Here is a 25721-nt window from a genome sequence, read left to right as displayed (position 1 = left end):
CCAGCCCCTACATTCTTTTATTTTTTAATGTGTGTTGTAGGCATAACTATGTCCATGCGTGTTTGAGTGTGTGTGAACCACTTGGACTTTCTAGAAAAAGGAAAGATGGGAGGGAGGGAGGGAGGGAGGAAAAGAAGGAGAGAAGGAGGGAGAGGGAGGAAGGGAGGGAGGGGAGGAAGGGAGGCTGAACTAGGGCAGTGAGGGGAGTGAGTAGGAAGAATGGATGATTAATTTTAGAGCGAGCAGCTAAAACACTCGCCTACTGAGAGCAGAATCCCCATGTTCCTCCTTTCTTTGAGCGCACTCAGTATTGATCTGTTGTGTCAAACTGGGAAGCTTGTCACAAAAACTATGTTTACTTAATTGTTCTACTTGGGGACCCTCGTGCACCCATGAAATTGGCTAAGCAGCAGTCGCGCATTGAGGGGTCACAGGAGTAGAGCTACAGATCCTGAGACCCATAACTTACACTAAAGAGTGTAAGGTTTCCTTCAATCTTGTGTCAAAAACCATTTGCTAAAAATTACACTGACCACATTTATCTTAGTTATTTGTTATCCAAATATAGTTCAGACAGTGGAACTAAAGCAGAAGGCATTTGGATTAGCAAACACTTGATTCTAACGGGGCGCGCGCCTCTGCTTCCAGCCATGTCTGTTTTGAGCAGAGTCTCTCACCCAGGAGGCCTGGCTGCCTGACCAGGAAGTCCAACAGACCCTCTGCACCCCCAGGTCTGAGATTACAAATGCTTGCCTCTATGCCCAGCTTCTCACACTGATTCTGGGAGCTGAACTCAGGTGCTGGCACTAGGGTGGCAAGAATAACAGCAACAGCACCACGTCACCAGCCCCTCTGATGCAGGATTGGACAAAGCCATGCCTCCAGCCCCCTCTGATGCAGGGTTTGGAGAGAGTCAGGTCACCAGCCCCTCTGAGGCAGGGTTTGAATAGAGCTATGCCTCCAGCCCCTCTGAGGCAGGGTTTGGACAGAGTCAGGTCTCCAGTCCCCTCTGATGCAATGTTTGGAGTCAAAGCCCTTCCTGATGACCACCAACATTCCACTCCATTTCTTTTTCACAGGATGTGCTAAGAAAACAAGATTCAATCACCACAGACTTTCTGGAATTAGACAACACATGTATCTACTAACAACAATTAAACCTTTACAGTTTTAAGATATCAGACGATTAGCATTTTTGGAAATACTCCACAAATACACCAAGACACTTCTGTAGAAAATTGATTTGATGCTTAGCAAAGAATAGGTAGCTAGCCTTCAAAAAGAAAAGAAAAGAAAGAAAAGAAACTTCTCAAGATTTGTATTTTATATGTATGCCTCTCCCTGTGGGTATTAGAACACTGGCTACCACTTAATGGGCCCCTGAACTGTCCATTTTAGAACGGACTGGCAATCTATAAGCCGATATTTCTCTAAATACAGCTGTGCATCTGTTAATACAGCTAAGAATCAAAACCAACTATTCACTTTATTTAAAACAATAACATTATCTTATAATAATATCAAAATAACATGGCATAATCCTAATTAAAACGCACGCCAACATGTACAGACACCCTCTCCAAGCTGCTCCACCTTAAATGAAGTCTAAACAATGCACCTCAATCACTCATCACCTCACAAGACCATCTGGAGACTGGGGGGTGGAGCTTGGTGGCAGCGCACCTGCACGCAGAGAACCTGAGTTCAATCCCAGGACCGTGAAGGAAGTCTTTCAGTCCAATAGTCTGTCAATGACATCCAAGACAGACAGCAGTGCCATGAGTAAGACAAACGTTCAGGCCAGTGCAACCTGAGTCGTTCAACACAGGACAGGAAAGGAAATGCCACAAAGATGCGATCATGTGGCTAACATGAATAACACCCGGTTATTATACAATCGATAAGAAGCACTTGGAGAATGGCCCATGGCAATACATAGTTACCTGTCCTGGAAATTTTACTTTGTTTCAAATACAAAAAAGAAAGAAAGAAAGCCTATTTTCAAGTGCTGAAAGTGAAATACCTCTTCCACGAAGCTGTCCTTCTTCTCCAGCATCTCCCGTAACGTCTGGAGGATTTTAATGCACAGTTTCTCTTCTTTCTCCATCAGTTTCTTTGTGTGATTGATCAGCCTGAAAGCAAAACACGAACCCTTAAAAGGGACACCAGTTTCTCACCAAAATATATACAATATGCTACCTGGGAATGGGGAGTAGGGCTGAGGGCACAAAGTAAATCAGATACATAATGTCTCAAAACTATGCATCCGTTTACAGACTTTGCTGAGGTGTTTATGTCAGGGCTGCTCAGACTCCATGCTCTTCAGCGTGTGTGCGACTCTGAGAAACAGGGAAACGCTAACATTCTCCTTCCCATCACTTTGCTAATATAAAAAGATTTACGGCAGTCTGCGCCACCCCGCCATTTATTATTTCCCATGCATTGTAGCACATCAATTATAACATCACAGATTCAGCTGATATCACAGTGTAGTGAGCCTTCCCCCATTCTCTCAGTCTACCACATATGATATATTGCTCGGCAGACTTGAGAAGTTGCTGTGATTGGCATCGTGACAGCTCGAACATTGCTGTAAAACAGACAGGAACGTGCTCTTTCTCCTACGGTGGTGAAGCATGCAGTGGGGTTCTAGAACCTTCTAGGATTGTCTGTACCGTAAGTGCAGCTATCCCAGGAGTCGGTACTGAGTGTAACATTAATAATCAGGACATGTAACTCAGTCCCCATAGGTCGGGTTGTGCAGAAACTGATGCTTCACTGACCCTGAGACTGAAGGGGATTACAGTTCCCCTTGACACGGCAAGAGCTATGGGACATAACTCTCCATTTAGAACGAGTGCCGTGGGATGCAACTGAGACATCACTCCCTCTAGCTAGGGCCCAGCTAATGTCCACTGCTCATGCCCTCCACAAGTCAGAGTCAGGCTACATGACTGCTGAGGAGAAAGGAGGCTCAGACAGATGGCACAGCGGGCTCCCAGTTACACAGTCCTAGTGAGGACACTTGGAAAGAGGTTTCCAAGACCAAACCACTGCAAGTGTTGCCATTGGACAATCTCAGGGGCTTCGGGACAGAGTCCCCAAATGCAGCGGGCTGCACACAGCCATCTGAATGCTGCTACAATTTAAGCAGAGGCACTGGCAAAAGTCAATAAACGAGACCAAAGAAAAGCTTTATTCTGGTGTGGGAGTTCCTTCTGTTTGTGTGTTGTTCTCATTGGATAATGAATAAAGAAACTGCCTTGACTTAGCTGATAGGGCAGAACTTAGCTAGGCAGAGGAGACAGAACTGAATTCTGGGAGAAAGGAAGCAGAATGAGAGAACTGCCATGGAGCCGCCAGAATCAGACATGCTGAGTCTTTCCCAGTAAGCCACGACCTTGTGGTGACATACAGATTAATAGAAATGGGTTAAATCAAGATGTGAGAGTTAGTCAATAAGAGGCTAGAGATAATGAGCCAGGCAGTGATTTAATTAACACAATTTCTGTGTGGTTATTTTGGGTGTAAGCTAGCCGGGTGGCTGGGACAAACAAAAGGCCACCCTCCTCATGCAACATCATTCTGTTGTGGGAATTTCCTAAAGCTGGTCAGAGAAGGCAGCCTTAAAGAGACAGTACTTGAAGCGATCGGGGGAGGGGTGGTCAAGAAGGCAAGCCTGACCAGGAGGCAGCATAGACAAAGTGTGGCCATGGGAGGCTGACAGCCATGTCCACAAAATGATGAGTGGTCAAGAAGGGGCCAGAGTGCTGCACTGAAGAGTCTTGAGCATGGGTCTGACATCATGGGGGGATTCTGGCATGTGCACACACTGTTCCAGAAATTCCCCTTACTGTGTGAGACAGACTTCCGCTCTTTACATTGTTTTCTAAGCCATATTTTTATATTAGCCTCTGCCTGTGAACATTTGAAATCTATCAGTGGATCTTCATTCCAAGGTCTGAAGAACACAGATTCTCTTACATATTCTCTTCCCTAAGAGTAGACCCAGACGGTGACTGAATGCCCCCACTGACCTATTCTCTCATCCTACTGTGTGACTAAGCTGCATCCTTGTCCTTTCCTGAGGCTGTCCCCGCCCACTCCTGTAGACCCCAGGAAGGAGGAAACCGCTGCAGCGTTTGCTGGGCCTTCGTTGCTGTGCTCTGCACAGCAGACCCAATATGGCTAGTAGCAACACGGAGTTCTAGATCTCCAGCTATGCTTGCAAATGAAACTCTTGGAAGGGTGTGGAGGCCTGAAATGTGATCCTATTACCAAGTTTGAGACTTGTTCCTTCAAGGTTATTGTGCTTCTCCAGAAGACAAAGGTCCCACTTAGTTGTAAATCAGAGAGTTCTGCTCTCTCAAAGTTATTGTCAACAGGTGTGGCTAATAGCCAGACCTTGTGCTCCAGGAATAGAGAAGTAGATCTGTTTCTACCTCAAACAAAAGACTAAGGATCCAACTAAGTTCCAGTTCCCTTAAGGAGATAACTTGGAATTGCACCCAGGGAGGGGTTTGCCTACAGAACATTTTGGCCTAGGGTGTGAGTGTGATTTGTTTTGTTCTAGCAACAGATTGTTTAACTGAGAATGTAGCCCACGACTTTCAATTGGTCTGTTCATTTCCTTGTATCATGTTAATGTAGTCTTTTGTCTTACTCTTACCTCTTGGGGTCAGGAGTATTTTAAGCAGTTGAAAATTAAATGCAAACGGGTGAATTTTCAGTACTCACTGGAATTCCTGATACTATCCTATATGTTTCTGCGTTTTATTATTTTCATTCACGTCTTCATATTCTTTACTATATTTCTAATCCCCACTGTAATGGTCTGTCATGTCTCGTTAAGAGACAAGCCCCGCCCATTCCCTCCCCTGCTGAGGCAGGCAGATCTTCCTTCCACTTCCAGCCTGAGCCCCTGAGTCCCTTCCTTTCTCTCTCTCTCTCTCTCTCTCTCTCTCTCTCTCTCTCTCTCTCTCTCCCCCAACCCTTCTCCCCACATCTCCCTTTCCCCACCTTCGCTCTCTCTCTCTTTCTTTCTTTTTCTCTCTCTCTCTTCCTCTTTCTGCTCTTCTCTCTTCTCCTCTTCCCTCTTTTCCCTTCCCTTCCATAACCCACTAAATATATATCCAAACTCACTCAGCATGGAGTGCCTCCTAACAGGTCTCTCACCACTCCACCCCCCAACTCCAGTGGCTGCGGTTCCTCCTGGTTGCCATGAGGTCTCTCACCTGCGGCTCCCTGCCTGGGATCTGCTGCAGCCACTCAGGGACCTGCAGTGTCTTATCATAACATTTGATAAATAAATACTCACTTTCTCTGCATGGCATGCCCATTTGTCTCTGTCTCTCACCCGCCTAGCAGCTCCCTGCCTGGGACTCACTGCCCCTTGTGGTCTGCTGCCCACTATGCTCCTCAGCAATTGGCAGCATTTTATTTTTATCATAATACCCATGGCCTTACCCTGGTGAGAAGTATTTTTGTCGAGGCTGGTCCCAAACAGAAGGGGTGGGGTAAGCCGTGAATTAGTTATAACATCGCAAGAGCCTTAGCCTCTGAAGCAGTGGGGCAACCCTTCCCTCTGCCTGGGGTGTGATCTGCCAAATCACCTCACTTCTTTTCTTCTGGTTTCTCTAATGCTGTGTGCCTCCATTTTCCAGGGGAACTGATGGATTTCAGCTCCTTGAGTCAACTTACTCCCATCCCCCCACGAGCACAGTCTAGACCTCTGCTGGCCAGCAGGACTCTGCACTAACAGCAACATCCTGTCTGTGGTTTACAATGGGTAGACATTAGCCTCTTACAGCCACAGAGTATCAGAGATGTAATCTGAGGGGTGAGTTCTTATCTCTTTTTAATCCGTCTCAATTTTAATTTATGTGACTATGTGTGGCTCATCTGTACAGTGGGGTTTTCTGGAAAGGTTCAGAGGGTGGGGGCTCTGGATTTGTGACCCAGTAGGAGGGTGAAAAGCAGACCGCTAGAGGCCCTCCCTCTTCTCCGCCAGCACCATCCCTGGTCTGGCTTCATTTACTTGGACATGAAGGCTCCACATCTTATCCTGGCGTCGCTTCCCTCTGGGAAGAGCAGCTCCGGACTGTACAGCACATCCACGAGCACGGAGAACTCGGCCTGCATCATGGGGCTGAACTGCTGCTCCAGGGAGGCCACGACGTCCTAAGACAGACACAGAGCAGTCACACGAGTGCCTTTCCAGACGTGACACACGGCCACGACATTCTAAGACAGACACAGAGTGGTCATCACACGAGTTCCTTTCCAGACATGACACGTGGCCACGACGTCCTAAGACAGACACAGAGCAGTCACACGAGTGCCTTTCCAGACGTGACACACGGCCACGACATCCTAAGACAGATACAGAGTGGTTCACACGAGTGCCTTTCCAGACGTGATACACGGCCACGACATCCTAAGACAGATACAGAGTGGTTCACACGAGTGCCTTTCCAGACGTGACACACGGCCACGACGTCCTAAGACAGACACAGAGCAGTCACACGAGTACCTTTCAAGACGTCACACGTAAGAACATTAACCGGATGGCAATGTGGGAGTTCCATCCAAGATGGACCCCAGTTTCCCACACCACCAAATGTTTGCTGTTTACACGTTAGCACACTCTGGTTTCATTCATTCATTACAGCACGAGGATAAAATGGGTTCATATGAGCCACAGTGTTTATCCAAAATGACGAAGTCGTGGTCACATAAGGGACAGAAATTGGGACACAGGTGTACAGCTGCACAGACCAAAGCCACATGAGAAGCCAGCCAGTCACAGTCGGGGACGGAAGTCTCAGAGAAAAACAAGCCACTGTTTCCTAGATCTGGGACTTCTACCTCTAGAATCCTAAAAGAATGTGTTTCTGTTTCTTAAAGCATCCTGCCTGTGGTGTTTTGATGTGGCAGCACCAGAAAATGAAAGCCATGGGTCAAATGCACACTAGGCCTAAACATACAGACCAGACCATGGATGAAGACTTGCAAAAGGACCTGGTGAGATTGGGATAGAAGTGAACATTGGAAGATAAACTGAGTCAATATTATAAAAACTTAATTTATTGCATGTATCATCTATAGTAAGGTGTTTTACTAATTTTATTATTGACATCATAATTATCTTGAGATCAAGGGTCACTACTCACTAAGAAACTATCAGAATATATTGGTATATAACTTGCTAAAAAGTAAGTCAGGACAATCTATTCAGAAACTACTAAAGAGTAGGTGGTGGCAAAGAGCTATGGAAGAAAGCTTTGCCCCAGTAAGAATTTGATATTTTCAACCATATTGTATTCTATATAACGCTGGGTAGTAGTGGTGCACACCTTCAATCCCAGCACTAGGGAGGAGAGGCAGGAGGACCTCTGTGCATTCAAGGCCAACCTGGTTTACAAAGCGAGTTCCAGGTTGGCCAGGGCTACACAGAGAAACCCTGTCTCAAAAAAAGAGGCTGTATTATATGACACATTTTAGGAATAGAGAAGCTAGGAAATATTAATATCGCTTCATGTTCTCGTTGTACCTGTAACTTCTCAATAATATTCCTGTAATCCCACGCTGGCCCTCCGAGAGCTTCCTTGAAGCGAGGCCCAGAGCGGGCTGAGAGCCTCCAGCCCATGGCCGCTCTCTGCACCGTACTTGAATGGTTCTTCATGAAGAGTGTGTTCACCTGGCCGTCCAAGTCGACGGGGATTGCAATCCCTCGATTCTTGGCTGAAAGAAAAAGAAAAAAAGGTGGGAAGCATGTCTCTCTCAATTAGGCTAAAGATTTTAAACATGAGCAAAACTCACTAACAAACGCGGAAGAATTTTTTTAAAAAAAATAGAAGAAAAGCCTAAATCTTTAAACTTTGCCCAGCAATCGTTTAGTTTGCTTTCAGGTGAAAAAAGCTGCTGAAATTATTTTAGTTCTTCAGACCAATTAATAATGTGCGGCCGCTGAACCTTCAAGATCCTGTTTGATTTCTTGTGATTAATGTGTGAGATGGACTCCATTTCCACACCAATACAGAAAGCACCCTAACAGGCATGGAGATCTTTACCTTCCCAGATGCCAAAGAAAATAAAAACTCAGACAGAAAACACACAGCCAAGTCCTGCCAAGCTATTAGCTCAATTAGAGGGTGTATGTGTGTGTTTACGTGTGTGGGTGTGTGCCCACAATGCTGCATATGATCAAGTATCTGACAGCAGAAATAGTGAAAAGGTTAAAGGATATAAGAGAGCTTTCTTGGAGGATGGCATGTGGTACCTGTCTTTTTTTCCTAAGACCCACCGACATATGCATTGTAACAGACTTACGTCTTGATAATGCTGAGCAATCAGAATGCTTGTCATAAAAAAATGGAAGGGTTATGGCATTTCTGCTGGACTGAGTAAAGAGGCAACCAGACCACTGGACAAAAACTGGCCCATGAAAGACTGGCCTTGGGGTCACTGGGGTCACCTGAGCGACTCAAGAAGCTGCCTGAATCATGGGAGAGGAAGGCCCTCTTCCTCTGATTAGAAAACTAAGAAGTCTGATGTAGCTGTTTTCATCCAAAGAAAAGTTAGAGAAACATAAAAACTCCTCTTAAGAAAGAAGAGTCTCTATCTGTAGGGTGCCAATGGTGCAGACTTGCAGAGAAGGGTTCCTAACTGTAGGGTGCCAATGGTGCAGACTTGCAGAGAAGGATTCCTAACTGTAGGGTGCCAATAGTGAAGACTTGCAGAGAAGCAGGACAGAGCTCGACATGACCCCAGAGATCATCAGACAAAGGGTATGTGAAGAGGTACAAGGGGGCAGCTCCAGCAGAGGGGGAAATACATGGAGACTCCAGGCACCAAGCAAATCCCCCTTTAACACCCACTGTTGTTCCCTGCCTGTCTAATGAATGCACACACATGTGCACACACATGCATGGATGCATGAACACAAAGGGAAGTTCCCATGTCATTTGTCCAGATCTTCTCATAGAATTCCATGTCAACGTTTCTTATTTCTGCAAGGACTATAGGCCAGGAATAGACCTTTCAAACTGCCACCCCCCCATGTCAGTCATTACCCATGGCTACACAAAGTCCCTGGGATTACAAATAAAACCATTAGTACTAAGAACAATGACCTCCGGTGAAAACAGATGATTCAGGGAAAAACAAGCAATACTGAATTCTAATTATTGTCCCTATAAAATTTGAGTAGATGCCACACCTAAAAACTTTTAAAGAGAGAAAGAAGATCTTAGAAGTTAAAATATGATTGTAAAAATAAATCTTTCAAAGACTAACTGAAAAAGAAAAGGATGGGAACAAAAGCAGTCAGCTGGAAAAGGAAGTCACAGAATCGTCTAGAACATAAAGCATTAAAGACTAAAGGGGAAAATAAAGAGATTATGAAATAGGGAGAGCCAATCCAGGAAGATATAGACCTGACAAATGAAAGTTACAAAAGGAAGTAAAAGACACATTTGTTGTAAAGAATTATAAACTAATGAGAGACTGGAGGGATGGCTCAGTGGTTAAGAGCACTGGCTGATCTTGCTGGCCGGGATTTGGTTCCCAGCAGCCACATGGTTCAGCTGCCTCTAACTCCCCTTCCTGTGAATCTGACACCCTCTTCTGGCCACTTAAGGCATTGCATGCCTGTGATGCACATACAGAAAAGCAGATGTACACATAAAAATCAAAATAAACTTTTTAAAGAGAATTTTTTGGTTTCTGAAGCAGGGTGTTAAGTCTCTGAATAAAGAACCAAGCGGTTGTTAATGGGCTTAAAAAAAAGCATAAAAGTCACACTCTGGTGGAACTGTAGAATGTTGCCAAGGGTCAAACTGTATCCCCAAAAGCAAACTTTGATATCTGAGTTGTCAGCACCTAGAAATGTGACCTCATTTTGCTATAGGGTATTTATATGTATCATCAAGATGAAGGTCATCCTGAATTAGGCTTTGCCCTGTTCCATATCAGAGAGTAAAAAGAGACACAGACAGAGAAACGCCAAGTGAAGGTAAAAGAGAGACTAAGATAGGAGCTACAAGCCAGCGGTGCCAACAGCCGTCAGCAAACAGCAAAACTAACAGAAAGGCCAGGGCCAGCCATTGCCTGGAGTTTCTGGAAGATCCTGGTGCCACCAACACCCGACCATGTGGAGAGCCTGAAGTCACCAACACCCGACTGTGTGGAGAGCCTGGAGTCACCAACACCCAACTGTGTGGAGAGCCTGGAGTCACCAACACCCGATCATGTGGAGAGCCTGGAGTCACCAACACCCGACTGTGTGGAGAGCCTGGAGTCACCAACACCCGATCATGTGGAGAGCCTGGAGTCACCAACACCCGATCATGTGGAGAACCTGAAGTCACCAACACCCGACTGTGTGGAGAGCCTGGAGTCACCAACACCCAACCATGTGGTGAGCCTGGTGCCACCAACACCTGACTGTGTGGAGAGCCTGGTGTCATGAACACCCGACCATGTGGAGAGCCTGGTGTCACAAACACCCAACCGTGTGGAGAGCCTGGTGCCACCAACACCCAACCGTGTGGAGAGCCTGGAGTCACCAACACCCAGCTGTGAGACCATGATCCTCCAGTACTGTAAGCCATATGTCTCTGCTCTATGAAGCCACTAAGAACGTCAACTTGTGATGGATCACATGAATACGGTGCCAGGTTAGCATAAAAAGCTTAAGGATGCTGAGGGAGAGGAGATCCCCACAAAGCTCAGGCTGGCGCTGAATTCCTGTTGCAGGGCTGGACGGCAGAAGGGTGGCATGGACTGTCCATGGACGGAAGGATTTGAGAGCGATTGCCTGTATACGACTGAATCTCAAATGTGATTCCCCAATAAGAACATTCCAGAATAGACGCCTGAGAAACTTTTCTCCGAAACTCCTGTGCACAAAATACACCGTAAAAGAGAAAAGAATTCAAGAAAATGTCAAATGAACAGAAGAAACTATAGCAACTCAGCCTGAGCTTCAGTAGGAGAACAGCTGGGAACAGAGGGTGATTTCTCATGACACCTGAGCTAGGGAGCCTTTTCCGTAGAAAAAATTCTATTCCACAGACCTCACTTCTGTTGCAAATAGTTACACATTTACACATCACAATTTATAAGTTCCAACGGAGAAGAATTAATTCTATTCCAAGTTGGAATGCAAATATCACAGATCAAAGACATGGAAACCAGTAACACATCCAACAAGAAGCAGACGGAAAAGGAGTGTGGAGTGGGGGGCAGCATTTCCTTATGATATCTTGTGAAAGGGCATATGTAGAGCTGCTCAATCAAGAAACACGTATGCATGGATTCCTGTCAGACATGACAGGCACCAGAAGATGTGTTATAAATCTAAAGATGGGAAGGAAGGATGGGAGAGAGAAGGGGGACAGATGGAAGGAAAGGACAGAGAAAAGGGGAAGAGGGGAGAGGAAAGAGGAGGGGAGGGGAAGAGGAGAGGAGGGGAAGAGGGAGAAGAGAAGGGAAGGGGAGGAGAGAGGAGGGGAGAGGAGGTGAAACAAGGGTGAGTATAGGAGACAGAAGAAAGAAGAGAGAGGAGGAAGAAGAGATGGAAGATGAAGAAAGGAGATGAGATGGGGGAGAGAGATAAAAGAAAGAGCTGGAAATAGGGAGGGAGAGAGAGACTAACAAGACCGAAGGGGAGAGAGTAAAAGGGAGACAGAGAGAGGAGGACGAGGAGGGGGGGAGAAGAGGAAGAAGAGGTGGAAAAGAAGACAAAAACAAGTAGGGGGGGAAGGAGGGAGGGGATGGGGGAGGGTAACGGAAAAGAGAGAAACAGAATAAGAATCAGACTTCCTTAAACCTAGCAAGGAAAATACTGGTGTGGGAGAATTATCTGTATTCTGTCATTCATGTATTTTAATAAAACGCTGATTGGCCAGGCAGGAAGTATAGGCGGGAAAACCAGACAGGAAGTAGAGGTGATGCAAGAGAACAGGAGAATTCTGGGAAGCAGGAAGGTTCCTCTGCGACTCCTGCGCAGACCACTGAAGAGGCCGGATGTAAACTGCCCAGCTGAGAAAGATACTGAGCCGTGTGGCTAATGTAGATAAGAATAATGGGTTAAGATAAGTCATAAGAACTAATAAGTAGCCTGATCTAATGGGCCAATCAGTTTATAATCTTATGGAGATCTCTGTGTGATTGATTTTCTTTGGGACTTGCCGGTTGTGGGGTGCCAGGAGGGACAGATATCCCAACAAGCCGGCCGTCATGTTACAAAATACTAGACAGAATTGTCCTGCTGATGGAAAGTTCTTTATTAGAAAAGTACAATCTAACACTTCTCTGAAACAAGCAGTTTGTACTGGAAACACAGAGCCAGATACCAGCTTAAACAGCAGTCCCAGCTGAAGGCCTAGGAATGCTGGCAGCTGGGAGCAGCCCTCCCGACCAGCGCACTGCTGCCCAGATCCTAAAACAGACTCCTGCTGCCCCTGATCAATATCCCTTTGAAGCACACGGTGTCTGTCCACAAACCTTGCCCACGCCGCACCTCGGCACCCTGAAGGACAGGCAGCCTCCACACTGCCGAGCAACACATGGTTTTATAGGCACTTATCTTCCTCCACGGCCCAACTCCGCTGAGACTTTTGCTCTTTCCTGGCCATTTCCCACGTGAGCAGCATGTGCTTTGCACACCTGAGCGACTGAACACAGGATGGTGCCGGGTCACTGCCCAACCAACCTTACAGCTCCTGGCTTCCCTCACAGCGCACTGCGGCCAGCTGACACCTCCACGTAAGCCATGCGCTCATCGCCCATGCACGGGGCAGATGCATGAGGCAGCACCCACCGTCGAGGGACAGTTGCTAAGAAGACAGAGCTAGAGAGAAGGCTGAGGGGTTCAGTACACTCTTCCAGAGGGTCTGAATTCAATTCTCAGAACTCAGGTTGCCCTTTCTCGGCCTCCGGGTCTGCACTCATGTGCACAAACCCACACCCATGACACACACACAGATATACATGATGTAAAACAACAGTAAAAATATTACGACACACAGGAAACACTGTGGCAATGCTTTTCTGACGACATCCGTGGGAACTTAGCTTAGTGAGTCCATGCCTTATATAACTGAGTGCCCACAGCAGCATGTGCCCACCCAGGACCCATCTGTGAGCCGCTGCTCCACGCCCTCTTCCATGGTGGCACCTGGAGGGAAAGCTGAAGAAACTCCACCAGCCTGGAGTGTCAGATTTTTCTGTTCCCCAATCTATATGGTTGTTTTAGGCCCAGAGTCCTAACTTGACGTGAACTGTACAGTATGAATTCCAGGTAAATTATGCCACTTTCCCAGGCCTGGATGTGAACTGTAGCTTATGGTTAAACCTGGGTGTGAACTGTAGGCATGGCTAAACCAGGCCTGGACGTGAACTGTAGTCATGGCTAAACCAGGCCTGGACGTGAACTGTAGCCATGGCTAAACCAGGCCCGGGCGTAAACTGTAGCCATGGTTAAATCATGCCTTTGAAGCTATGAAAGAAGATTAACCCTGCAATTGAGCAAAATGTATTTGAGTTAAAAATAAGCCAAGTGTCCACACAACAATGAACAACCACTTGAAGGGTTGGGAACACATCTCTGCGGTAGGACATAGGCCCAGCATGCACGAAGCTCTTGGTTCGTTCCCTGGTACCTCAAGACAAGAACAAATTAAATTTAGAAATAAACAAACTTTACAAACATGACCCAAAATAGGTCCTCTGTTCTGTCAAAATAATACAGATATTAATTTGAAATCAAAACAGAAATTACTGAGTTAGATTTCCGGGAGTGGTGGTCAGAAAGGAGGGCTGGGATTAGGAAAAGCATTTGTTTTATCTCGTTTCCAAGAACATTAAGTACGAAAACATCATTTTCAAGTCAAAACCATGATCAAAACTGAGTCAAAAGCCATCAAGCTAGAAACATTTTGGGAGCTGTGTTGTCTACACAGCCGGGTAAATCCCCACAGTTAACAGCAACAAACAGCCAATGAGCTGCTCCGCCAGCCATTCTTCACGCCTACAGCGTGTAACAAGGTCATATTAAGGTTCTTATAGAGAGTCGTTCCTCTAGGGCCTCTAAGTCAGAACCACTGCCTGGCTAAGGACATGTCTGTTGTCAGAGGACAGGCATCCGAGTCCCTAAGGAATAAGTGGGAGAGGAGGGGGCTACTGCCTGTGCACCTGGCTTTGGGGGACCTCTGCCTTCTCAAGAGTGAGCCACCTTTATCACTGGGTATTTTAGTACATGGCAAACCTCCTAATTAGCCCTATAAATCCTGGAATTTCCTGGATATGACAAGTCTTTTCAGGGGCTTTAAGATAAAATCAAAATCTATTTCTAATTATAATTCATTAAATATTGGGTGCTATGTGAATGTTTTTAATTAGCAGAAACCACGGATGGTACCTGCCAGACCAAACCCTCTGAAAACACAGACGGCTCCATGAAAGGTACCATGGGGAAAAATTCCTGGACGTGCACGCTGACGGGTGTGGGGAAGGCGCACGCCGACGGGTGTGGGGAAGGCGCACACTGACGGGTGTGGGGAAGGCGCACACTGACGGGTGTGGGGAAGGCGCACGCTGACGGGTGTGGGGAAGGCGAGCAGAGTGAGTGAGCACTAATTAGCAAACTGTGCCTGGCTGTCAGCCCAGCAGAGCCAGAACTGCTGCAACTGTAGGACTAAGGTGTGGGTGGGAGCTGCACCAGTTCTCCAGCATACCCGTGTGTGTGTGTGTGTGTGTGTGTGTGTGTGTGTGTGTGTGTGTGTGTGTTCATCTGAGCAAGGATTTGTGTGTGCGCACATGCGTGTGTAGCGGTCAGAAGACAACTTTGTGTTTCCTCAGGCTCCACCTCCCTCTGGTAGGCAGGGTCTCTCACTAGCCTGGAATTTGGAGAGTAGCCTAGGTGGGCTGGCCAATAAGCCCCAGGGATCCACCGACCTCTGCCTCCCTGGTACTGGGATTCCAGGCACAGGCCACAATGTCACTACATTTTTATGCGGCTTTAGAGACTGAGCTTGGGGCATTCTGCACGTATTTCACTCTCTGAGCTGTTTCCCCAGCCCACTGGAGTATTTACACAGGGAAAACGTTGAACGTATGGATACATGCTTCCTTGTGAACTCAACTCTACCACATGGATGCATGCCCCATTAATCCTCTACTTGAACAAAGCTATACTTCTTATGGTCACTCAGGAATGAGACTTGGAGGCCCGACTAGTCATCTGGAAAGATAAACTTGAGTGGAGTCCATACCACAAAAGTTCTAAGTAAGTGCAGTGTATTCTAGGTATTCAAAGCGTCTCTCCCTCTCTCCCTCCCTTTTTCTTTCTGTCTCCCTCCCTCCCTCTCTCCTTCCATCTCCTCCCCTTTCTGCATCTTCCTCACTGTGTGAGACAGGAGGAACGCACAGTCTTTACGGCCTCCCTCAGTCTTCTGAGTGCAGAGAAGAACATGAACCTCCATGCTCACCTCCAGGGAGCACACGGCTTTTCACCCATCTTTTGCACCCAAAAGATGCAGATAAATCAAAATATGAAAATTCTCTGAGAATTAAACAGCAACTCAGAGTGACAGAAACTCTTCTGAGGATGAAATTAAACCATCAAAGAAGTGGGCTGGGATAGGGGCTCAGGCAGCAAAGCGCATTGCCATGCAAGCGTGAGCGCTTGAATGCTCTCTGCCAGAGCAAGCCTAGCAGGGCAGTGTACACTCAAACCCCGAGCATGGTGGTGTGCACTCAAACCCCTAGCATGGCGGTGTGCACTCAAACCCCTAGCATGGCGGTGTGCACTCAAACCCCAGCACTGGGGAGACAGAGACAGGAGGAGCCCTGGGCTCCCTGTCCAGCCGGCCTAACCTACTTGGCAAGTTCCAGACCAATGGAGAACTCATCTAAAAGACAAGTTACCCTCTGAGCTAAACACACCTGCTCACAAAGGAACACGTGCATACGCTTCCATGAACTAAAAAGCCCCAGAAGAATTATAAATCCCTTTATGCTGGAAAATAAAAATTCCAATGACATTATAAGAAAACTGGCTACCAAATAGTCAAAAGTCTCATTTCCCAACATGTAAGGGTTGAACTCAAAGCACATGAAGGGCCCTGCTCACAGAAAAGGAAATACCAACAGCTCAGTCATAGGGCACAGTTTTCTTCCCCGTGCATAGAAGGGAAAAACACATTAAAACTGCAACAATATGACGAAATCCAAACATGAAGTTAAGGAGAAGGGCGTTCTCTGGCATGGCTGGTGGGTTAACAACACCCCTGGCAGAGCAGTTTTCACAACACAGGTCCACTCACAGGCATTAGCGTTATTCCCTCATGTTAGAGATGACCGCAGACACTAGATGTTTAAAATTGGGTGAGGTCGGGTTAGCATCACGCAAAGGCTGTTGAGCCACGGGGATGCGCGGTCATTTCTAGGCACCATGCACTTTACTGTTACAAACATCACAGACCGTGCTCTGAGTGACAAGAAAGACTCTAGAACTTTCTAACAGAGAAGGCACTCAGCCTTACACTTGCTTCTTCTTTATTTACATGTTGTGTCTACTCTAGAAATTCACTGGGGGCAAAGTATATTTGATAGAGTAGATTTACTTCAACTACAATAATACCTTCCAGATGGTGAGGAATCATGAAACATTCAGTTAAACTAATAAGTGAAAAGTGTTTATAAAATAGTATGTGATAATATAACTTATTGCAAATAATTGTTTTATAAAACAGTGGATTTTAAGAATGTTATTTTGTTTTGATTCAGCATTTGCTTTTCTGGGGCCTCTCTTTTGCATTGTTCAGGATGGAAGCCAGGGATCAGCACACAGGAGGTAGCTAAGGGGTAGCCTGAGCTACTAATGAAGATGTAAAACCATAATCACAAGAGTACACTACGTCAAACTCCTTAGACTCCCACTACAAGGGCCCCCAAGTAAATTAAAATAGACATTTATTTAATACGGACTTTCTAAAGGGTTAACGGCTTCACATTTCTTTCATTTTGAGAATGACTGGCTTAAAGTTTGTGCTCATTAGGCAAAGCATTTATAAGAGACATTTCCTGCAATTTCCATGTGGAAAATCAATAGTGTGGCCAACCGGCTACCCAGTATGAATCCCCCCAGATCACAGGTCAATTATGAAGCGTGTGGGCAGAATTCTTTCCTAAGCGAAATTATACGGAAGTCATTTATAGACGTGTTTGCTGGAAGCATTTCTGTCACGTGTTTTACAGAAATGGGTAAACTGAGGAACAGCATCTAATCTAGAGATTCCCAGGGCCTTGATATTCCTCAGCACTCAGCAAGCAGTTGCAGCTTACAGCTCACTGGGAGGGAAGGGCCGACCGAGTGAATGGTCCTCCTGCCTTCTTACCGTCTTCTGCATTCAGTGCATGCGAGAGGAAGAGGATGAAGTGGTTTTGATGAGAGACAGGTTGAGCTAATAGTACCAGAGAGCACTTGAGAAACAGGCGTTTCACACAGGTAAAGTATAATTGATATTTGCCTGTATAAGGAATGTATTGACCAATTCAACAATGCATCAAAATGCTTTATGAACACACAGTATCCCCGACCTTGTGATATTTCACACATACATTATTCAGTATTCTTTTAAATATTATATATTCTTAAATGTTTAAGTTGTGCCAGATTTCAGTGTTGCTACACATGTTGGAAAAAAGCTGATAGAAATGATAGCATGTGTGAGCGGAAACACTTCACACAGGAGCCACGCAGGGCTGAACTTCACTAGAGGCCACTCTTGTAACCTGCCTGATGTCTCAGGAGACCTGACCTAACCAGAGGGGTGGTGACTGGTCAGAATCAGGTCAGTTTCCAAGACAGATGAAAGAATCCCAGCAACCAACCACGACACACCATGGTGTCCCCGTTTTCCCGCTGTACAGAAAGGAACTCTGAAACAGCTGGTTCGTTCTGGACCCTGCCTCTGCCATCCTCAGTCCTTTTCTGCCTGTGAAGCCCCAACCTTCACTCAAATCATAGGAACAGTGATTTTGTTTATGAGGAGATGTCTGATCCTAAAATCGCACGCAGGTTAATGTGACCTTTAGTTCAAACTTGCTGTCACGTTGCCTTCTGATACTAGCCAAGGTAAAGTCACCGTAGTCCATAGATGGTCCTAAGTCAACACACACCTATTGTGGGGGCTAACATCTCACTGTTAGCAGGACTTAGAAACACTAGAAGACACTTTGGAGGTGTCTGTGGGGTGTTTCCAGAGATGCTTAACCAGGGTGGCACCAGCCTGTCAGCTGGGGACCCCAGCTAAATAAAAAGGACTCTTCTCTCTGCTTCCTGGCTGTGGTGCAAGGTGGCCACTGCCAGAGACACCCTTGTCACCTGTCCACGCCTGCCCCACCACAATGCACCAGGCAAGGACACGCCCCACCCTTTCCGCCTCACGCTGCTTCTGTGGAGAGTTCTTTCGCAGTGATGAGAAACTACGTTCATCATCCTGCTTATCAGAAGCAGGTCTGCAGGCCCTGAGGGCAAGTACCACGAAGCCACTGTTTCCAGAGTCTCCACTCTGGGTGAGGAGAACAGCAGAGTTTGAGAAACAAGAGATTTCAAACAGCAACAAGGAACAGGAAGGGAAACATGAAGATGTTTACATATGATTGAGGTATATGGCTGAAAAGAAACGATGAAGACATGATAACATGGTATGAGGTGATAGGACACACAATGATGTATGAAGGGCTAGGATATGATAATCTAAAGTGACGCAATATATGGATATATGATATGATATGAAGATATGCTATGATTGTAAGTCATGATGTGGTACAGTAATACGATGATGGTGTGACAGTATAAGATGATATGGTAATATAAAATTATATGATATGTATAATAATATATGATAAGGCGATGATATACCATGATGATACATACAATATGATGTTATGAAGATGATGTTGCATGAGTTCTAATTGGTCTTAATAATAAAAACCAGGAGCCAGATATTAGGGGGAGAGAGCTGAAAGGTCAGAGAAGCAGAGCAGCCAGTCACTAGGTCTTACCTCTATGAAATCCTCAGACTGAAGGGTATCAATCTCTACACGTCCTCAGACTGAATGCCGTGAGCTCCTGTCTCCTCCCACCTTATATTCCTCTCTCCACCCACCCACATCACTTCCCGTCTCCACCTCCCTAGTGCTGGGACTAAAGGTGTGAGCCACCACTGCTTGACTCTGTTTCTCTTTTAGACAGATTCAATCTCGTGCAGCCAAGGGTGGTTTTGAACTCACAGAGATCTATCTGCCTCTGTCTCTCAAGTGCTAGGATTAAGGTGTGGGCCACTACAGCCTGGCCTCTATGGCCAACTAATGAGGCTAGCTCCATACTCTGGTCTTCAGGCACGTTTTGTTTGTTAAAGCACAAACTAAATATCACCACATATGATGATATAATCGAATGATATAGTGACATGGTATGAGATAATGACATGATCATATGACGTCATTGCTGGTGGCCATGTCAGAGAAGCAGGAGATGACAGTTGACATCTGGATGTCAGGGCCCTAGGAGGTCAATCCCTCAGGGGTGAATCTTGGATAGGCAAGGCAGGGAGATCACAGACCTCAGAACGTCTTTTGCTTCTGCTGTGCAAAACTTTACATGTTTGCTGTGGCCATCTCTCTCTGGCATCTGGCATAGTGTGGATGGGTGTGGGGAGATCCCCCTGCCTATAATGTAGTGATTATCTCATGGAAACATTTCATTCTGCTGGGCATTTTTATCTGTGGATTATTGAGAAGATTATTTCCTCCTAAGCTATACTATTTAACTGAACCTAAGCAATGATTTTATTATATAATAATGGTGATTATACAATAATGGTGTTAGTTTAAGCAGGATTTTGATGATTGAGGGTTTTTAATAACTATAGTAAGGGATTATTATAGAGGTTAGTTTAGTGAGAAAATTAATATAGGCAAAAGTAAGATAAAATGTTGTCCCTGCCTCTGGTAAAGCAGAGGCTGCAGAGGATAAAAGATAAAACAAGGAGGTGTCACACAGCTAGAGCACAGGAGTTTCTGCTGATGAACTGTATAGAAAAACAACTGAGTCCCAGTAGCCAAACTAGCTTAAATCTTAATGTTGGGAGATGTGTCCACAGGTTTAGAAGTGCATCACAGCTGAAACAAAGCTTTGAAAATAACTTAAAGTTAGACTAAGATGTTTTGTTCAAATAGTGTGGAGGTGAAAAACCCAAGAAGACAATCTGAAGTTTCAGAAAGGCACAGAGTTGAATGAGGAATAAGAACAGAGCGGCCCAATCATTGCCAGCTGATTATGCTCCTTGCTAGGACTGGCTGATGACCAGTCTGTAACAAGTTGCTTGGGTATGAATGTGTGTGGGTTTCTGGGATAATTTGTTTTTCACCTATAATAGGTAAACTGTTTAATCACAGAAGGGATATAGAAAGCATGCTGTTTTTTATTTGTATTCATGGTAAACATTCACTTGAAAACTAGACTGTACCCACGCTGTGATTTTTATGTTGCTGGAAAGATTTTGCTGGGGTCTATAAGCTGTAGAGGAAAACCAGAGAAGAGAAGGAAAACACCAAAAATGAGAGAATGAGGAGGAAAACATTGGGGGAGTTAGAAGGAAAACATCAGAGAGACAGAAGGGACATTTCTGGAGAAAAGAGAACATAAGAAGACAGAACAAGAATAGAGAAGGAAACTATCAAGAGAGTGTGTGAGTGTCTTTCCCGTTACCCCCTTAGATGAAAAAGTCATGGTACACAGACTTCATGGATTCCCTGTGAGCCTTTTGCTGTTGGGAGCTGGCCTTTCAGGCATGAAAACATGATGGTATATAATATGATGTGACATGAGACTATATGACATGAAATTTGATTTATGATGATTATATAATATGATATGGTGTTATATGATACGATGAGGTGATATATAGGATGGTATAATATGTGATATATAATATAATGTAATATGGTGATAACATGAAATGGTATGGTGCATATGCCATTATATGATATAATTAAATGATATATATATGATATAATATCAAATGATAATATGTGACATATGATAATATGACAATGTCATGGTATGTATTATATGACACCAGATTTCTATGAATGTCTTTTTTTGGATTTATTTTATTTTTATCTAGTTTGTGTGTGTGTGTGTGTATGTATGTGTGTGTGTGTGTGTGTGTATGAGTGTGTGTGTGTGTGTGTGTGTGTATCTGAGTTTGTACATGTTAGTGCAGTGCTCATGGGAGCCAGAAGAGGATCTCTGATCCCCTGAAGCTGGAGTTGTAAGATGTTGAGAGAGACCAGACGTGGGTCCAGGGAGCGGTACCCAGGTCCTCTGCAAAACACACTCTTAGCTGCTTTTAAAGCCCTCTTTATGCTTGTGATGGCATAAGCTAGGGTCAGATAAAAACCACAAGGGCAGATGTGCAGTGAGGAGAAGGGAGCCCCTGTGGAGATGAAGAAAAGAAATGGCTTTCACGAAGAAATTTTAACAAAAATACTTTTGTTGTTTGAGATAGGGCTTCATGTCACTCGCAATATACAGCGTAGGTTTGCCTTAAACTCCTGATCCTCCTGCCTCTACCTCCCAAATGATGGGACTACAGGTGTGCACCACCACAGACGCTGATTGCAGAGTGTAAGACAGAGAGGCCAACAGAAAAGGAAGATGAAAGCCAGCCTCGTGGAGATAAAAAAGACACCAAGCCAAAGCATGGCTCTCCATTATTTCCTCGGCCGCAGGTTTGGGTAGAGTCACCACCACACGTGTTCTTTTAACACAGAGAAAGAAATCAAATTTTGTTTGTTTGTTTGTTTTCTGAAAAAGCATTCAGCTTTGGCTAGTGCAGAAAAGGATTAGGCTGGTGTATTTGGGTGCGACTTTAGGCCAACAACTCTGCTATCGCGCCATGAAAGAACTGATCTGACAGTACACTGGACTCAGATTTAGATGGTAAGCACACATGGAATTCCCCAGCTCTCATTCATTCGTTCATCCTTCATTAGTTCCTTTGTTTGCAACAGGGCTCTCTATGCCTCCTTGAACTTACAATCCTCCTGCATCACCCTCCTAGGCGGCTAGGATTACAGGTGTACCCTGCTCCCATGCCTGGTTTTGTCCGCAATTTCTAAGTGCTATGCACAGCACTCTAAGTACTGGGGAGGCCAAGTGGTCTCAGCTCCCACTGCATTTGCTGAAGGCTAAAGGAGGAAGGAGAGAGAGGAAGAGAGAGAAGGAAGCAAACTCAAGAAATATCATCTGGAGGGAAGGCCATATGCTGTTCACACACAAGGTAAGACTATTTGCTTCTCCTTTTGATGACACCTTTTGCTGATGGATAAAATTCCTAATTTGGTCCAAAAAAAAAACCATTTCACAATTTTATTATAACTTGGAAAGCAATGTCCCTTGCAGAGCCTCTCAGCTCTGAACACCTCAGGAGGAGCACCGTGGAGTACGGTGTGGAAAGCGGCCATGATCTAGAACCCTGGAGCTCAGAAAGGGGCTGCAAGTCTGGACAAGAGGGCTGATGCAGAGGACAGTCAGAGCTTGAGGGTGAGGAGGCCATAGGGCTGGAGACAGCCAGACTCGGAGGGTACAGGGGTCACACAACAGAGTGACCCAGGATAGCACCAGAGGCTCAGGTCAAAGCAAAACCTTAAACATGGTGTGGAAAACACATCACTTACAATACCAGTGACAACATCAAATGCTTCAGCATTAACTTGAAAACTATGAGAGGATTGCACACAAACTGAGGGAGACAGTCCCCACCCCCAGCATCAGGCTGACCAGGATACCAGGCAGGAAGGGAGGGGGAAGAGAGCATTCGTGCTGTGCACTCCAGGGCAGAACCTCAGAAGGATGACCATGTCCAAGTGGCATGTGCGCCAGAGAGGCAAGCACAGTAGAGATTTTATTTAAAACTATTTCTTTCACATATTTATATAACTAGAATTCTTATCTAAAATTAATTTCCTGGGTAAACTATATTTCTCTATATAACTGCAGTCATCAATTGACATTCCTAGACTATATCTGATTTTTCATTTCCTCAAAATTAGTGCCACCATTAAGTTTTGTTGATATAAAATATCTTAGGTCAGATTGCAGATTAGGTGAAGACTGAAAACATTTTAATGATCACAATTAGCTTTATCACTGACTGCCTATCACAGGTTTATTAAGCATATGCTAAACACGAGGTCAAGATAATGGTTTCCTGAACTGTGAGATATAGATAACCAAAGAACCAATCAAAGATTAGGTGTGAAAGAGCACAGCCTTGGTCCTGGTAAGTCTCAATAAACATTAACAGTGGCTGAGACCATGGCCATCATACTGACACTATGGAACCACCAGGAATGGTCATATGCCTCTCTGTTTTCCTTTTTACTTTATTATTTTCTGTCCATTCAAGCCTGTATTTCTTCTCTATCCTCCATTCCCTCCATAACTAATCTACACAAAGACTGGGAAGGTGACTCAGTGGGTAAGTACATCTGTAATCCCAGCACTCCTGCGATGAGGTGGATCCCAGCATTGCTACAGTGAGATAGATCCCAGCACTGTTACAATGAGATGGATCCCAGAACTCCTACCTACAGTGAGATAGATCTCAGCACTGCTACAGTGAAGTGGATCCCAGCACTGCTACAGTGAGGATGATCTTAGCACTGCTACAGTGAGGAGGATCTCAGCACTGCTACAGTGAGGAGGATCTCAGCACTGCTACAATGAGGTGGATCCCAGCACTGCTAAGTGAGGTGGATCCCAGCACTGCTACAGTGAGGTGGATCCCAGCACTGCTACCTATAGTGAGATGGATCCCAGCACTGCTACCTATAGTGAGGTGGATCCCAGCACTGCTACAGTGAGGTGGATCCCAGCACTGCTACAGTGAGGTGGATCCCAGCACTGCTACAGTGAGATGGATCCCAGCACTGCTACAGTGAGGTGGATCCCAGCACTGCTACAGTGAGGTGGATCCCAGCACTGCTACCTATAGTGAGGTGGATCCCAGCACTGCTACCTATAGTGAGGTGGATCCCAGCACTGCTACCTATAGTGAGGTGGATCTCAGCACTGCTACAGTGAGGAGGATCTCAGCACTGCTACAGTGAGGTGGATCCCAGCACTGCTACCTATAGTGAGGTGGATCCCAGCACTGCTACCTATAGGGAGGTGGATCCCAGCACTGCTACCTATAGTGAGGTGGATCCCAGCACTGCTACCTATAGTGAGGTGGATCCCAGCACTGCTACCTATAGTGAGGTGGATCCCAGCACTGCTACCTATAGGGAGGTGGATCCCAGCACTGCTACCTATAGTGAGGTGGATCCCAGCACTGCTACCTATAGTGAGGTGGATCCCAGCACTGCTACCTATAGTGAGGTGGATCCCAGCACTGCTACCTATAGTGAGGTGGATCTCAGCACTGCTACAGTGAGGAGGATCTCAGCACTGCTACAGTGAGGTGGATCCCAGCACTGCTACCTATAGTGAGGTGGATCCCAGCACTGCTACCTATAGTGAGGTGGATCTCAGCACTGCTACAGTGAGGAGGATCTCAGCACTGCTACAGTGAGGTGGATCCCAGCACTGCTACCTATAGTGAGGTGGATCCCAGCACTGCTACAGTGAGATGGATCCCAGCACTGCTACAGTGAGGTGGATCCCAGCACTGCTACAGTAAGATGGATCTCAGCACTGCTACAGTGAGGTGAGCCCAGCACTGCTACAGTGAGGTGGATCCCAGCACTGCTACAGTGAGGTGGATCCCAGCACTGCTACCTATAGTGAGGTGGATCCCAGCACTGCTACAGTGAGGTGGATCCCAGCACTGCTACCAATAGTGAGGTGGATCCCAGCACTGCTACCTATAGTGAGGTGGATCCCAGCACTGCTACAGTGAGGTGGATCCCAGCACTGCTACCTATAGTGAGGTGGATCCCAGCACTGCTACAGTGAGATGGATCCCAGCAGTGCTACAGTGAAGTGGATCCCAGCACTGCTACATTGAGATAGATTTCCCAGCACTGCTACAGTGAAGTGGATCTCAGCACTCTTACCTACAGTGAGGTAGATCCCAGCACTCTTACCTACAGTGAGGTAGATCCCGGCACTGCTACAGTGAGGTGGATCCCAGCACCCCTACCAACAGTGAGGTGGGAGGCAAAGAAAGAAGTCATGGGCTGGCATGCAGGGAAACAACAAAGAGACCTTGTCTCAAATAAGGTTGAAGGCAAGGAATAGCTGTGAGGTTGTCCACTGACCTTGGCATATGAACCATACATGCATGTGCCTGCATTCACACACACATAATACCCGTAAACACACCTATTTATGCACAAAAGTTATGTAATAATTAATACAAAACTACAAACAGGCTTTACTTTATACAGAGGGAAACATCTATGAGAATTGTTATCCTCACTTCCCCTTTAGTTTAAATCCCTGGCCTGTAGTGATAGTTTGTTGTGTTTTAACAGATAAAACTTGCCTGAAAATCAAAGTACAGAGCTAAACCACTAGAGGCCAGGCAGTGGTGGCATACTTTAATTCCAGGACTTGAGAGACAGAGGCAGAGGGATCTCTGTTAATTCAAGGCTATTCTGAGCTACATAAGACTGAATCTGTCTAAAAGAGAAAC

General features: G+C 45.7%; 1 protein-coding gene across 1 annotated transcript in view; it reads right to left on the bottom strand.

Moving 5' to 3' along the window:
* Itpr2 (inositol 1,4,5-trisphosphate receptor type 2) overlaps positions 1–25721 on the bottom strand; it is a 422198-nt gene that overhangs the window by 188389 nt on the left and 208088 nt on the right. Inside the window, exons 35-37 of the mRNA XM_087903959.1 lie at positions 7553–7743; positions 6038–6180; positions 2024–2132 (exon numbers count right to left, since the gene is read on the bottom strand). Of these exons, the coding sequence (XP_087760085.1) occupies positions 2024–2132; positions 6038–6180; positions 7553–7743 (443 nt within the window). The remainder of the gene's footprint in view (positions 1–2023; positions 2133–6037; positions 6181–7552; positions 7744–25721) is intronic.

Source organism: Myodes glareolus, chromosome 3 (genome assembly GCF_982192425.1).
Source record: "Myodes glareolus chromosome 3, mMyoGla1.1, whole genome shotgun sequence".
Taxonomy (NCBI): domain Eukaryota; kingdom Metazoa; phylum Chordata; class Mammalia; order Rodentia; family Cricetidae; genus Myodes; species Myodes glareolus.
The sequence above is the reverse complement of the archived record's forward strand: the minus strand, read 5'-3'. Positions and strand labels throughout refer to the sequence as shown.